Below are 17001 nucleotides of genomic sequence, written 5' to 3'. Positions count from 1 at the left end.
TGAACAGAACGACACTATGAAGCAATTAGAAATACCAAGGGTGATTTGGAGACCTTCATTATGAGGCACCGGCTGACACTCTGAGCGAGAAAGTCGTGTCTTACCTATCTAGAACACCAACACACAAACTTGCAGTCATTTGTTCGAAGGGTTGATAACGCTATCCATTAGATAAATCTCTGTGCGCTGGATAGCGCAATGCGTTTTGGTAATCTTGATGTCATTACTTTAAATAAAGAAAGGAGAAAACACGAAAACGCCTCCTACATAGAAATATCCAGATATTTTTTGTTAAAGCAAACCTTTAATAGCTGATTCGTTAACCCTATAGAACTCTGATAGACGGCTTAAAAAATCTACTCTTGGCCGGTGTTTAGTCACGCGATGAATACACCCTCTCCTTAAGTATTGTGTGACGAAACCAGACAGCGGCTACTGGTACGCCTACGTTACTCAAACCCAATCGATGACGTTCTAGATTAAACGAAAAGTAGGTATCAGACGTCTAAGACTCGAAGAAACGAACCCGAAACACAATTAGTGGTTGATTTTTCACGAAATTGATTTCAGTCATTGGCGAGACGGACGGTGAACAGAAACAACAAGTAGTGCCGGATGTGAATTTATAATCATCACAACAGCGGAGGGCTCGTCAAAGCAAGCACAATCAGGCCATCCGAAGCGGAAGTGCGAAAGATAAGTTGCAACGTTTTTTATTGGTGAAAACCATGGAGAAGGTGCTACTCATTGTAGTGTTGTTTTCTCTGTTTAAGCCTGTCTTACTGGAGAAAGGTAACCACCATGTTTTGCTAAGTATTGTATTTGATTTAAACTATATAATAGACATTAATTACACTGTAATTTTCTGGTATTCACACTGCATAAAATTTATCAGACGGCATTCAATCGTAAGAAGCAGATCATTCAGTCTAATTGAAATTTGGATCTTGCTGTCCTATTTGTAGTCGAATAAACACTTAGCAATCAATCTGCAACCGCGCGCGAGTCTGTACGAACTTGGTTATTTAGGGACATGTGTAGACATTTTACCTTTAGAGGACTTTTAAGGGTCCAGTGTTGGAGACAAATTAAAGTAGCACGGTGTGGTAGCTTTAATTGAATATTAACGAATTTATGAAACGACAGATTCACCCTCGAGCAATGATCACGTCTTTGACATCATGCATTGTCTTGAATATTCCCAATTCTATCCGTCAGCTTAGATCAAATGATAAATCGATTTTGAAATTCGCCAGTTCTGGCAAATGAAACCGACTTGTGAAAATGAGCTGTCGCAAGCAGCTTTGCACAAGTAAGATCATCCAGAATATCTTTATTCGATTCTCAAAGGATGTAAAAACAGATACAGTGACAAGAGGAAAGACAATCGCGATCAAAGCGAAAGTGTCACGCAACACCAACTTAGAGTCACGCAGCACAAATGATGAATCAATACTGAAAGGAACGACATCTCATAAATATTTGTGTTATCCACGTCTCTTTTACAGGAAGTTTTTGGCAAGTGACAGATTTCCACTATGACAAAACGTACCAGTCTCCCACGGACCCTGGAAAAATATGTAATTCCCAGACCCCTTTCAGCCAGACTCCTAGCCACGCTGGTAAATGGGGAAACTATCTTTGCGATTCTCCTTGGAGACTTATAAACTCATCAGTATATGCAATGAAGAGCATCGAACCAAATCCAGATTTCATCATTTGGACAGGGTAAGCTATTTAAAGGATCTCAATAGGGTTAACCATTTGCCGTAAAACGGCAAAAAAATTCTGCAGCTGGGCGAATTTTAACCGTTAGTCGTAAAATTGGTACAAGTAAAAACAATTAATATTTCTGTTAACTTTGACGGTAAGAAATTAATCGTTAGTCGTAAAATCGCCAAACTTTTAACCGTGAGCCATAAAGGCCATAACCCCATTAAGACGTTGTAGCTGATTACTTCGAAAAGCGATATTTCCGGTAGGAAACAGTATTGAAGTCAGAATGATTTTGTGAAGTAGACGCCCTGATAGATGAACGAGGTGTTTTAAAAATCAGGGATGAAAGGTGGTCGCTTAGAAAGGTTCCGAAAGTTTCGAGTTCTCTTCGGAATTGCATTATTAGTAGTCGGTTGCAAGTTTACCTGTGGCAGGATCTCAGTCGTTGACGCAAACAAGTAAACAGGCGACAGAAAATCGACCTCGTTTTTCAGAGGAATGACGCGTATATAGTGCAGTTGGTTTTTGATATTGTTCTGTAAGTTTTCAATTTCTTAAATTTCTCTTTTAGGGACTGGTTATTATTTTTCGCAGGTGGGAGGAGGGAGGGGGTGGAGTATTTGGGGGTCACATGGTTTCAAGGGGAACAGAAGGGAGATCAGTTGTTGCTAAACAGAGTGTAAAGGGGGGGGGACTATAGAAAATTGACTACTTATGAGGGGGATCATAAGAATACTACAGAGCCTTGGGGAGGGGAAAGGAGGAAAATTAAGAAAATTTTACTGTGACGCGACCTAAATCCACCGGAGCACTTCCCCCCTTGACCAAAAGTAATGACGGGTCCCTTATGTACTTTGATCCTCAGTGATGACATGCCACACGTTCCAAACAGCCAACTGAGTACAGAAGAAGTGATAGAAACCGTAAAGAACCTAACCGACCTACTAAGCGCTGCTTTTCCAAACACGACGGTTTATCCGGCCCTCGGCAACCACGACTACCATCCGAAGCACCTGATGCCACCCAAACCGAATGACATTTACCGGGCAGTCGGTAATTTATGGAGCCGATGGCTCCCTCACGATGCGGTGAACACTTTTAAGGAAGGTGAGTGGTACTCACGAGTAGAGCGACACAGACGCTCTCATCCTTCCACTTTTTAATAAAAATAATTTAGGAACCTTTCGTAGAATTGTCTGTGTTATAGAATGCAGAGAAGCTCTTATTCCATGGAAGTGCTTCTATATGCATGTGAGCGAATTATTTTGTTCTAGACGATTGTTAGCATGGATATGGAACACCCATAAAAGGCTCAGATTATCGTGCTCTGTAACGCAAGAGAGCTTTTTAATTCTCACTCAAACTGTCGCTTCTCCATGAGCTCATCTGCACCAATTGCGTGATTGGAAAGAATTGTAGCCATTTTCATTTCAATGCTTGTCTTCATGCAAAAATGAAGCTCTATTCTACCACGAAACAAGCAAACAAAACTATGATATGATTGTTCTTCCATCTTACAATAAAAGCGTCATCTAAAATGAAGCGGCAATTTTGCGAATACCATCAGTTTTTTCTGGAACAATAGTGTGAAATAATTAAAGGTACAGAAAATCAATGAAAACCGTTTCTGTTTTTCTTTAGGCGGATTTTACACAGTTCTCATTAAGCCTGGCTTGCGTTTAGTCAGTCTGAATACTGTGTATTACTATACAAACGACAAGCTAACAGAGAGTATCGCTGATCCTGCCGGCCAGTTTGAGTGGCTAGACGTTTTGCTCACTAATGCAAGTCGCAATAACGAGAAGGTGTGTATTCAGCGGAGATCTTTGTCTATCAAGATATTCAAAGCTCCTCTCATCTTAGTAAATTTTTCAGAAATTCGTCGTCCGCCAGTCATTTAGCCCGTCAATTCGTAAGTCAGTCGACAACTCTCTTCTTCCCGGCCTTGCTTTGATCAATCGCATAACTTCTTTCTACATTTAATTTTATCAATATGGGAAATCATTGTTTTTCAGGTGTTCATTATAGGTCATGTTCCGCCTGGTGCTTTTGAGCGAGCTCCAGGAAAGAAGTGGTTTTATCCCAAGTTCAACAAAGATTACCTCGCCGCCATCATGAAGCATGCTGATGTCATCACCGGCCATTTTCTTGCTCATCAGCATTGCGACAGCTTTAAAATTCTCTACGACTGCAAAGGTAATACCCAGCTGCTGAAAATGAGCTAGATTCTTTATCACTGGTTAAATATTTTCCGACAATGGCCTGGCTGAAAGCGAGGTTTTCAAACATTAGCACAAAGTCAAACTGTGGAAAGTTCCAGATTAAAGTCCGTGTCTGACCGACTGCGTACCGACCCCTCCCCCAACCCCACAACAGTCAACTGATAACAAGTTAGAGTTGCGTTAGGAGTATGAAGCGTTATTAGGGTCAAAATTAGAAAACAGATGATGTTATGATGTTTGATATTTCATTTGGCCGAACTACAGAATTATGTTCCAGCGTTGCATGGAATTATGTTCGGCTCTTTTAAATTGAATAATTGTGATACGATTTTTGTTATTACGTAGCTCTGAATTATATTCGGACGCTGCCGAATTATGTTTTGATTGTCTAAATTATATTTTTCATTTTCGACATTTATCTTCCCTGCAGCCGAATTTTTACATTCTGTTGTTCGATATGACCTGCTAAATTATGTTTTGATTTTCTAAATTATGTTTTCTAATTCGATCTTCTCTGAACAATGTTCGGCTGATGGACTGGGCATCGCAGTAAGAAAGTAACGAGAAACCCTGGGACGGGAAAACTCCCGTCTTTTGTAATTTATATTCATAATTACCAAGTCCGACGTCTTGGTTTATATGGAAATGGCGGAGGAAGGTAGAAAGAGGGACCATGAAGAAGCTGAAGATGGAGAGAAGGCGAACAAAAGTCAGAAGGCAATAAGGCTTCTGAGAGAAGTCACGACTTTGTTGACCGAGTCGGTCAACGAGGGGGAAGCGAAGGAGTCCCGTGAAGAACTACAGCGAGTGAGACAATCCTCGAACGCCATTCTAAACGACTTTCGTAACATTTACAGCCCATACAAGATATCTCCTGCCGTCCTCACGTCCACTTTCCAACAGCCAAACCATCGGTCGTCCAAACAAAGGCAACGTGGAGTGTTCTTCCTACCCAAAGAAACTTGGACGCACGAGTTTTTTTGCTTGGCTCTAAAAGGTCAGACCAGAGCTCCTTTAAGGGCTGAAAAATTCGAACTGCAAGCCGCTGGTTTAGGGAGGCGGAAAGTTTTCTTTCACTCTAAGGCAAAATTTTCAGAGTATCGTCCACGGTTGCCTGCTGAACATTTCACAGCCAAAACTAATGTGGCGGGGGGGGGGGGGGGGTGGCTTTGTTCTTATGAGGATCGGTCATCAAGGGAACAGCCGCCTTTTCACAATATCACCGCCAGCAACTGGTTATTCTCAATAATTAATCAATATTATGGCGGGAAGTGACTTTTTGGCCACCTTTGAATGCAAAAAGGTTAACATTATTATTTCGTCATTTTGCTCCTCAAATTACATTAAACCATGTTTTTTAGACTCTATTGGCTCTAACATAAATGCAAATTTAACTTGTAAATATCCGATAAACCTCAGCTGTAAACCATGACATGTATTTTCCAGGGAAGAAAAGTTTCGGAAACATAAATTTCGAATATATGAGACTGGCATTGAATGTATTTTCTGTTGCACAATGTTGAATGTTTGATATCTCTTCTCAGAATATTTTCCGAAATGCTCTAATATTTTAGCTCGTAATGTTGTGTATTTGTAACCTGTATTTGTAGGCTGTAAACCTCGGCCGTAAACCTTGACATGGGTTAGACAGTTAAACTTACGTATGTTGCACGATCCTCGCATTAGAGATAAACTTAGTAGATACGTCAGTTCTACAAAATGTAAAGCATGGCCAGTCAATGGTCGACGCGGACACCAGTGCAACCCAGAATTTAGATTTTTTCAAATGAGCATGGTACAAATGGCTTCTCATGTTTCAAAACTTCTGAGGTTCTTAGCTGTTGGCCTTACCCTGGTGGCTTGGAAGCAAAATATTTTCCATGGAAGAAAAGTTTCGGAAACATAAATTTCGAATATATGAGACTGGCATTATGTATCTAATACAGCAGTTCAAAATATATGAACTTCATATATTTTCATTGTATATAATGTATTTTCTGTTGCACAATGTTGAATTTTTGATATCTCTTCTCAGAATATTTTCTGAAATGCTCTAATATTTTAGCTTGTAATGTTGTGTATTTGTAACCTGCTTTCAAGAATAAATGAGCGTTTATCCAACCACTTTTGTTGTGTTTTTATCTGTGTTTGTTTCCTTTTGCGAGGGTCGCATCAATTGGGCTTACAGTTCAAAACTGAGAAAAAAATTCAATGTATAATGTTAAAGGAGTGCAGATGGGATCCTGGCAATCACCCCTTGAAATGAGATTCCAGTTTTCATTGCGACTAATAATTTGTTTACTCCAAACTTTTTTTTTCTACTTTTTTTGTTATTGTTTTGTTTTTTAACTTCGCTTTAATGCAAAATCTACGTTTCCTCCTCAGGAATTCCTACAAGTTCCATTTTCTTGTGCCCTGCAGTAACGCCTTGGAAGACAGTGCTACCCACTGTTGGCTACAATAATCCTGGCATTCGGCTTTATAAGTATGACAGAAGCACCATGAACGTTAAGGTAATAAGCAAAGCACACCTTTTGAAATAGTGATCACCTACATCAGAGCCCTGTGAGCATTAGCTTTTATGTAAATAGTGGCTTGTAAGTCGAGTGGACTACACCAAACGGATTTCCTGGCGTAGCAAAATGGACGCTCTTCTTTCCACAAAGGGTCTAAGGCTACGACACTATTAAAGAACAAGAGATTACGTTTAAGCTTTTTATCTTGAATATAAACTTGGGCTGAATTTGTTTGGAATCTTTTGATACCCTCCAGTGTGTCCCGGCTCCTCGAGTTATCTATCCTCGTTTCTTTTTTGTCCATCGTCCCTATGGTTACTTCTTTCCGTTGTTTCCAAGTTCTCTTCACCTTGCGATGTCCTTCAGTTTCATCATATTTTTTTGACCAGCGTTTGAAAAGATGCACCTTACCACGCCGTGAAGTGGCTCCTTGAAGAATCATGTACCCACCCAAAGCTTGCCTTTACTTCCTTCATTTTGAATGAGGGATCTAAGGCTGAATTAAGCCCTCCCCTCATTCACCCCACCCCCCTAAAAGTAGGCTTTAGACTATTTTTATCGGTCAAAATGAAACCCAGGCAGAAATTAACCGAAGTCTTACCCCTTTACCGCTCTCTGACCCAATCGCTACCTTTTTACGTTACTTTTTTCTAATTTGTTTTCAGAATAAATTAATTGCCTCTTTAATCGCGTAGTGGAGACTGCACTGGGTTTGAGCAGTCGACGCTCTTTTGATACATTTTCAGCACGAGATCGCTTCAAATGTTATTGAAATAGCTTACCTCGACGTTGGTCGTTTCGTTTTTATCTTGACAAGGATGTTTGGCAGTACTTTACCAACCTAACACTGGCCAACACGATGTCCGAACCGGACTGGGTACTAGAATACAAAATCACTGAAGCCTTCCGCATTCCAGATGTAAGCCCGAAGTCTCTTCATTCGCTGGTTGAAACGTTCAAAACTCAAGGCAGCTCCAACTTTGTCAAGTATTACTTGTACAACTCTGTTAGCGCTGGTGGTGAACAGTGCGACGAGGAATGCAAAACAGCACAAATTTGTGGCATTACAGAAGTTGACTTTGATAAGTATGATGTCTGTGTATCGCCTTCCACAAGTTCATCTCCTTTGAAGGCTGCAACAGTCTCGGTCTATGTCGCAATTCTTGTTTTATGGTCACTTTCTGTAATAATTTCAAAGAATTAGTGCTGATCAGGGAGTAAGCGTATTTTATTGACGTAATCATGTTGCTTATAGTGGAGAAGGAGGCATTCTGAGTAGGCATAATTTACATTGCTTGTCCCTTGTTATTGTATTGGTTTTTCTTCTGCTTTTTTGTGTGTTGTTCTGAATTTTGGCTCCAGCTTAATAAATCATAAGTTATGTTTATGCTTTACTGATTAGGATTTCACGACAGTTTCGTCCAGCATTTATGTGAAGCTTGATTACAGTACGTTCTTTGATCCCTAAATTCAAATGAAAATGCTAATTCAGGATTTTTCTTTGTGTAATAAATTTTTTAGATATTCTTGCCATGATGGTTACCAAACAGTTCCAAATCGTGAGATGTGACTGAATTTAATGGTTGCCTCTTAAAGTCGAGATAACCAAATATGCGCTACACATTATAAGAGATTATTATGATATAAAATTATTCACCGAGGTGGAGGTGAATATACCGAAAATGGTCGTAAATTAAACTCTGGACGCGCGCTTTTGATTCTTTGACCTCTCGTAGGTGAATAGCGCTTGCTAATCACCTCCAAACTAGCCAATCAACGCCCGCGAAAAGCAGTATTCACCTGTATGGTATATGCTGACATTAATAAGAAGTCTATTCGGGGATGTGAGGCTCTTGGAAATTTTTACAAGACATTTCTCATCCATTCCCCCGTATCTTAAGTTAATTTTCCAGACATGAGAAGCAGAAACAATTTTTTCAAAAAAGCCAAGGAGACCACCGCAATGTGATGGTTTCAGGCCTCGTCGATATATTTGCCTCGATGTCCATGACGAAGAATGCCCTCCACAATTTCAGTCATGTGAAGGAAAACGCCAAAATGACAATCTAAGCTTTGAACTATTTTGCACTAAGCACAATAAAGAAAATTGAATTGTATGCTGTCTTAGCTTGAATGAGTTGACTGATAATCCCCGAAGTATGAAAGGAAAATAACACCCTATCCCGAAGACAAAGAGGACTATGGGAACCTGAAAAACCTTGTGAGCTGTGTTACTTGCAATTGAGAATAAGCTCAGTTATAACAAGAAAAAGTATCTTAATTTCTCTCTTTGTGTTTGGGTTAAGCAGATGTTTCTCATTAAATCCTTAAATGCAAATGCTGTTACTGAAACTTTGCCAATCCCGTGAGGTTGTTTCGTCACACGGGCCACGCAGGTATGTCGAGCAACTTGCGCTTACGCTTACGTAGCTTTATGTGCGCGCCAAAATCTAACCTTCGGTTTGTAGCAAAGTCTTTCACAATATGGCCAAGGTTGCAGAGAACGTTAAAGTGCTACTGAAACGTAATTTTCATATCCGAGATTTTTGCAATATAATAGAGCTTGAACGGTATTTGCAAACGCTGTGTACTATTTTGGGGCCAAAGCATACCGGAAAGTACATTTTTGAGCATTCGAAGTTGACCGGCTGAGATCAAAATTGGCGGCCATCTTGGCGCGGCCAAAACAGCCCTGTGACGTCACTGGTTGTGTACTTCTGTGAAAGAAGGGTAAAAGCATGGAGTGTGGCTTGCATGTTGGGAGGCCGAAAAAGAGGATTTCGGGCAAAATGCCATCCTCGTCTTATTCATCGGCGGCCACATCGACATCTTGGCTATTTGCGAGAGGTTCGCCTGGATAGGGAGCAAAATTCCCGACTGATACCGAGAACGAATCTCTACCAGTCTATTTAGTTAATCGGCAACTGACGAGATCCACAAGATTAGGATCGAAACCACGGTCTTGCCTGACCATCTACAGAAAATTTCGAAAGACATTATAACGGCAGATGGGCTACTAAACCCCCCGGGCCAAAGCAATGCCATTCAGAGAATGAAGAAAACATGGAAGCCTCATACGATACCGCCACTGAAGATGATCTAATCGGCAAGTCTGAGGATAACGAACAAATCCCTCTGTACCAAATGCCTGGCAGAACATGCCCAGAATCCCTACAATATAGGGCGAGGGCCAAAATAAGAGCAGACGAGGATTTAGTGAATGAGATAAAGCAAATCCGTAACAACGCGGAGCAAGACACAGTAAAGGCGATCACATGATGTGCTTCTATGAACGTGAAATCGTTCGTTTTAATACCGAAATAAAGAACAGAAAATGAGCCAAAACGGCTGGAACACTGAACACTAAGAACTGTAGTGCGATCGAATCAGCGCGCGTGGCGCAAGCTGAAAGCAATCCAGACAACTTAACGATTGAGACAGTAAAAAAAAATAGCTGTACATCTACAAAGGCGAACGATTCGAAAAAGACGCAACCCCTGATGTGCGTACTCAGTGCCACACATAAAGCATATTCTCATGAAAAACTGGCATTTAATAGAAACACAACCACTACTGAGCGAACTATACAAAAATCCGCCGCTCGTGTCTTACAAAAGAGGGCGGTCGCTCAAAGACATACTCGTGAGGGCTAAACTTTGAATAGGCTACTCTAAACACACGCTTGGGAGTCGTGTAGGCCTGTCAACCCCATTTTACGCCACCATCTTCCTCTTCGCTACTGGAGACAACTTCGCTTCGTTCAGAAGAAGATTCACTTGACAAAACTTCAGTGTCTGCCATCTCCTTCGCCCCCGAATACAAACAAACAGTGAGTGAAATAAACCACGCTATCGGAGTGAACACAACCAGTGACGTCATCAATCCATTTCGCTCGGTACCAGGGCCCGGACGTGGTTTTGTGTAAAATTTTTTATTTGAACGGTTAAAAAAGATATCTTTCGCTTCTTTTTGGCCAAAGCAAATTATCTCATGATGATAAGCATATTCAAAACTACAGGTTAAAGCAAATATTTCAGATACGAAAATTTCGTTTCAGTAGCACTTTAAGTTCGTGGACGACCTCCAGCAAGCGCTTAGAGAAAGCTTAGCTGTGTTTCCGGTTAGCGAATTAAAATCTGAACAAAAACGTATTATCAAGAACATCGTGGGAAGGAGAGATGATATCGGACAGTTACCGACGGAGTTTGGAAAGAATTTAATCTTTCAACTGCGGCCTAGAGTGTCCAATTCTTGAGCTCGAAAGGCCACGGATTCTCTTCTAGTCTTTTGGTCACTGTCATTTCACCTCTTTCAGTGGATTGTTGAAGACCAAGTTAAATACCTTAGATCATTGGGAATCGATGCTGCTCTCATTGGGGAAAACAAAACGAAAGACCAAGAAATATTGGTTGGAAAGGGTGGGTTTGCTTTACACGGTAATTCTTAGCTTAGTACAGGGTCATCTACCCACATCTAATAAACAAAAGTTTCCACGCTTAGCTTTTTTTTTTTTTTTTCAACATAGGTTGTATTGCATTTGTGCATACCTTGACAAATGTTTCTCCAGTAGAAACTTGGAAACAGCAACAATTCGATTTTCTTGTTTGGGTACTCTGCACGCGAGAGATTTTTATCGATGCCTCTTTGTTACAATTACGTTTCCAGGATGTTTCAATTCTATAGCGACAAGTGTCCCAAACTGCACGCGGATGACCATCGTCTGGTAGAACCTTTTGATTGAAAACTTCTTCAAATATTTTCATTAACTCGCCAAAAAGATTTCTTTTTCTCTTAATGATGATAAAAACAGAAGACCATACTCGACAGCGATCTGAAACATTTTCACCCGGATTATTCATTATCGTAAAAAAACCCTGAACCTTACCTAAACAATTAGCCGAAGGAGATTAGATTTTGGCGCGCAAAGAAAGATGCGTAAACGCCAGTTACTCGACATACCTGCGTGGTCCGTGCGACGAAACAACTTCACGGGACTGGGAAAGTTTCAGTAACAGCAAATTATACAAAGAATCTAGAAAGATTTAAGTTTACATCTCGTCTAACGTTTAAAGCGACATATTGACGCCTGCAACCATTATGTTTTATACGAACCTCACAAACTTTTAAAAACGTTCTCTTGTGATACCTGCGAAAGTAATCAGTATAATTTTCGGTAAGATTTTCGCGGACAATCTGATCGATTTCTCTTACATTGTCTGCTGAGACTGAAAGCTTTCACCTCGAGCAAAGCTCCGACGCACGGCCCAAACAAACATGGCGAGCAACTGAGCTTCTTGTATATGTCCGTGTTAAAACACACGAAAGGACTCTAAAGCACACTTCACTCTGATTGGGCAGAAAATCACAAAGATTTTCTGGTACCAATCAGATGCCAGAACGACTGCGACCGTTTAGAACTAATCTTGTAAGACAATGTCCCCAGGGGCTCTTCCGCCCTAACTTGAAATCGACTCACAGCCCCTGGGCCAATCTTGTACCTCGATTTTCACCGCCTCTGCATTTTTCTGTCTCGACAGACATATACATGTCATTTGTAATCTCCTGTAAGTTCACGGTAATTTTGCATGTCACATAGAATGATTAGATTCCACTCTAGTCAAAACTGATCAAAGAAAAAGTAGCTCAGCTCCAGTAGGTTGTATAAACGTATCAAGTTTATAAATACAAATAATAAACTACTGATATTTTAATGTCAACTAACGAATCACTGTTTTAATGAAAGATACTTTCAGTACTAATTTCAGCAGTAGGACCAAGACCAAATTAGATTCTCGTCCATAATAGAAAAATTTTCATGATCAAAAGCGTACGTACCGAAAACTTAGCGTCAATGCAATGCATATGATCCGCGAAACAAAGGTGTTAATTTTTTTATATTTTTAAATACTTTTGTATGCTTTGAGCGCACATTATATCCTCAGTTAAACATTTCGATTTTTCCTTTTTCAAACATTGCAGTGAACAATCTATAAAACTTTACGGTATTCATTTAGATGTCGGCTTTACAGCCTTTTTAAATTCTGTTGCCATTATTCTCAAAACGGGTCATTTCGCATTAGTTCAAAGGAAATTAAGAAACTGTTAAAATTTCTCAAAAAACTTTAATTTCCTTGCTATCTGTTTTATTGCCTGAAGAAATGATCACTGACTTTGGATCAGGTGTAAGTCGTTAGGGTTCATTTTTCATCCCACCTCTTCCGGCTAAAAGCGGACGATTTGAGTAAAACCAACGTCTAGTTACGGGGGCGAATTTTCGCATTAAAAAAAAGATAAAGATTATTTTCTATACAAATTGGTCTGAAATCGTGTGCTTGATTTCAAACTTGAAAGAGCGCGCACCACGAGTTTGGTTTGAAATGACAAGTATGTTTTCAGATCAAAATGGCACGGCAAGAAGTTAAGTTACCAATTTATTGTATTGATCAGCTTTAAAACGCAAAATTCAGTCGCTCAAATACAGGATTTTAGAGTCTGCATATACAAATATTTTATTGATCCAGCATTGAGCTGGTTCGTAAAAATTGGAAAAGTTGTTTTACATTTTCCTGCAGTTTGATTGGTTTCTTTAAACAAGCCTCGAAATTTAAATGGTTGTTGAGTTTTGCTAAAAGCTAATTTGGGTTTATCAACTGAGTTCATAGTTAACAATTATTAGATGAGGTTGAGCATGATAGCGATATAGATCAAGGCCAAAGTTTTGTGTTATCTGGAGAAGCCGAAGGCTGTGACGGACAACACAAACTAAGGCCTTGATATTTATCGCTATCATGCGTAAACCGAATCCAATAATTGTTTTGTTATGCATATTCCTGAGCGCATAAAACTATTGTCTGTAGGTATGACGGCACTTCTACTTGTATAAAATCTATTGTCTGTAGGTGTGACGTAAGAGAATGCAGAATAATGTAAATTGGCCACCATAAAGAGTTTATAAGCTGGGCAGTTTTATTACAACAAGTCATTGACAACCGCGCACCTGTCAAACGCGCGCGACTTCGTTTTAAACAACTGCCATGGATCAATCCAAGCATACGAAAGGCAATGAGGCACAGAAGTCGTCTTTATAAAAGATTCAGGCGCGCGCCCACTGACGCCAATTGGGACCTTTACAGACTACAAAGGAATAAAGTGTCTGCGATGAAAAGAAAAGGTGTCAGGGACTTCTGCACATAAGCAGCTTCTGATACTTCACAAGGGGCGGTTAGCGGTTTTTGGAAAAAAAAAATTAAACCGCTGCTGCCAGGGTATAAAGCATGCTATGATACTTACTCTATCTCACTAGTCGACGATGGTAAACTAATTTCAGATCCAGCAATGGTATTCAATGAATACTTTAGTACTCCTATCACAGCAGATTCAGTCACTGAATGCACCATACATGAGTTTGAAAGTCACTCCAGTGTTGCGTTGATTAGAGGCAAACATGACGGTCTTGCATTCTCATTTGAGCATGTTTCGCAGTCGTATGAGGCTGATATACTGGTTAGATTGGATGCCAAGAAATCCACTGGCCCTGGTGGGCTTTCCCCTAAAATTCTAAGGATTGCTGCAGTAGGCATTGCCGCACCCTTGACCAAACTCTTCAACTACTGTTTTTACTGTCGCCAATGGCCACGTCAGTGGAAGCTTAGTAATGTCTCGCCAATTTAAAAAAGGACGAAGTAACGATAAAATCGAATTATCGCCCAGTCAGCGTTCTCTCCACAATACCTAAACTTTTCGAACGCGCTAAGTTCAACCAACTTTACCATGCATTTGCCCCCGTTATTCTCGGACAATATGTCTGGCTTTTTGCGTGGTCATTCGTGCTACACTGCACTCGTGAAGCTCTCTGATGACTGGCGTGCGGCATTGGGCAAGAAAGAAAGCATAGGGGTATTGGCTATTGACCTTTCCAAAGCATTCGATTCAGTTTGCTACAATTTGCTACTCGCCAAGCTTAAATCATATGGAGTGCGCCAGGGGGCTCTGGAGCTTATACAGTCTTATCTGTCTGACAGCTTCCAACGTGTTAGATGCAATGGGTCCTACTCGAACTGGCTGCCTGTGCGCTGCGGGCTTCCGCAGGGTAGCTTGTTAGAACTTTTACTTTTAACATTTTCATTAATGATGTTAATTACCGTATTGCTACGTCCTCACTACGTCTATACGCGGATGACACTACCCAATACTCGTCTAGCGTCTCTCCTATGACTCTGAATTTTAATCTCAATGCAGATATATCAAGGCTCAATGCAAAAATCGCCTCTCTCCGCAGAATAAGGCGTCTTTTACCTTCCTCTATTATGATCTCTTTGTACAAAACATAGGTGTTACCTCATTTGGAATCTTGTTCCCCTCTTTTGTTGGGAATCTCTACTTCCCTGAAAAATAAGGGTGGGGGAAAATATAGAGCATAAAATGGTGTGATTCGTGAATAAATCTCACTGATGAGAGCCAGTCTGATTGCGAGAGTCACCAGGGATTTCAAAGTGGATGTAATTAAATGCGATATTTACCAATATTCAGATTTAATGAATTTATATAATGAAAGCAATCACGTGAATGCTGAATGTTACACTTTTATGACTCAAATCCCATACTCTCAGAAATTTTTTCCAAGAATTTTTCATCCTTCGCCAAAATGTTGAGGCTATCTATCTTTGCCTTTTTAAATTCTTACCTCCTGTAATCCTCATGAAACATATTGATATAACCGCACCTGAGAGCTCGTGGGTGTTACTTTGATGAAACATCAGATTCTCTCGACTACTTTACATGGAAATAAACTAACAGTAACAGAGGGGAGATTTAGCAATCAGACCTTGGATCTTTCATCAAATCCCCTTTTTGTATCTCAGGTTTTCATCTTTTTCACTTTCCTGCGCCATCAACCCCATCATTTATGGCACCATGAACAACAACTTCCAAGTGAAGTACAAGAGAACGTTCCATTTTGTTGCCAGCTCTGTGATTTCTACTTCCGAAGAACTCGTGTACTGATGACCAAGAAATGCCAAACCGCGATAGCATGGCGCGCAAGTAGCAAAAACATTTTGTCGTTGAATGAGTGTTATATCATTTTAAAGCGTTACTTTGCTTTGCGAGAGTGGAGTTTCAAAAATCTTTTCTCTTATAATTTAGTTTTTAATCAAAAAGATGTTATTTGTACCTTTAAGGAGTTATGTCGCGCTCTTTTCTTCTTGAACATTTGTACTGTTTTTTTTTTAAGGTAGCTGATTTCTTTGTTTCCCCTAATGAACACCTTATTTTCATCAATGACTTTGGAGTATTTTCCTATTTCGATCTCATCAGAGTCGACAACACTCTCCTCACACAAATTCCATTCCGCATGTGACATGCGCAGTTCGACTCGTTTTTGTTCCTAAGTGAGGACTGATTTAGACTAACAACGAAAATAATTCATTTTGATTGGTCATCTTCTCATCTCCCGAAATGCATTGAATTCTGAGTAACTTATATGTCAAGGCAGACGGGTTTTAAGTTGACTTTTACCACTTTTCATCATTGACCCTATCTTGATCCACCCTTTGCCGATGTGAAACATGGCGGATAGATGGTCAAAAATAATTTTCTTGAAATGGTAATTTGGGTGATTCTCCTCTGTGCGTAGAGGGAACGTATCTGTTTTCGTATCAAAAGAGGAGAGGATGGAATTTTTTTCGTAATTTACACGGAAATTAAATTTTGCAATATGAAATTCCTATCAGTATTATCTAACTGCTATAGATTTAGTTTCGTATATGAGCACGATCCTTCGCAGTAAAGCACTATTTGAGCAATAGTGAAAATCAGACCTGAAAAAAATTTCAGGCCTGTACGGGATTCGAACCACTGACCTCTGCGATACTAGTGCAGCGCTCTACCAATTGAGCTAACAAGCCAACTGGGAGCAGGCCATCAAATTAATTTGATGGCCTGCTCCCAGTTGGCTTGTTAGCTCAATTGGTAGAGCGCTGCACTAGTATCGCAGAGGTCAGTGGTTCGAATCCCGTACAGGCCTGAAATTTTTTTCAGGTCTGATTTTCACTATTGCTCAAATAGTGCTTTACTGCGAAGGATCGTGCTCCTATACGTCTCATAACCGCAGTTCACACATATGTTTCATATGTTTGTTGTTGTTAGATTTAGTTTCCTTCGATACATTCAGCGCACTTTAGCGGCGAGGCAAGGATAGCCTAAAGAAGATATTTCTATATGCCTTGTAAGAGCAAAGACAGGATTCTAAGTAGATGTCGGTCGTAATAAGGGATAAAAAAAAAACAGTTAATTCATTAACTTTTGGCCTGGTAGATTTTCAGCGAAGTTGCTTTGCGTCTCTTTTTTACGTCTTATTCATTTATTCCAGTTATCGTCACAGTTCTTAGACCATTTAAATTTTAAATCATTAAATTAGGCAAGATTCTGGTAAGGGTTGATAAAAGTTTATTTCGTGATTGAAAGGCTTGGAGTTAAACTGTCAAAAATTACCGTGAGAAATTAATAACAGGTCTCTCGAGTTTTCGTCACTCCACTGCATCATAGGA

The 17001-nt window shown here is 40.1% G+C and overlaps 1 protein-coding gene across 1 annotated transcript; it reads left to right on the top strand.

Annotated features, from left to right (window-relative positions):
* The first annotated feature begins 430 nt into the window (after positions 1 to 430).
* On the top strand, positions 431 to 8571 carry LOC111339251 (acid sphingomyelinase-like phosphodiesterase 3b). The gene is made up of 8 exons (XM_088724667.1): positions 431 to 490; positions 571 to 792; positions 1509 to 1728; positions 2582 to 2823; positions 3358 to 3521; positions 3732 to 3912; positions 6324 to 6451; positions 7272 to 8571. Exons 2-8 carry the CDS (start codon positions 729 to 731, stop codon positions 7656 to 7658), a joined length of 1386 nt encoding a protein of 461 aa, XP_088580793.1. The 5' UTR covers positions 431 to 490; positions 571 to 728; the 3' UTR covers positions 7659 to 8571.
* Positions 8572 to 17001: the final 8430 nt, after the last annotated feature.

Source organism: Stylophora pistillata, chromosome 6 (genome assembly GCF_964205215.1).
Source record: "Stylophora pistillata chromosome 6, jaStyPist1.2, whole genome shotgun sequence".
Classification (NCBI taxonomy): domain Eukaryota; kingdom Metazoa; phylum Cnidaria; class Anthozoa; order Scleractinia; family Pocilloporidae; genus Stylophora; species Stylophora pistillata.
The sequence above is the reverse complement of the archived record's forward strand: the minus strand, read 5'-3'. Positions and strand labels throughout refer to the sequence as shown.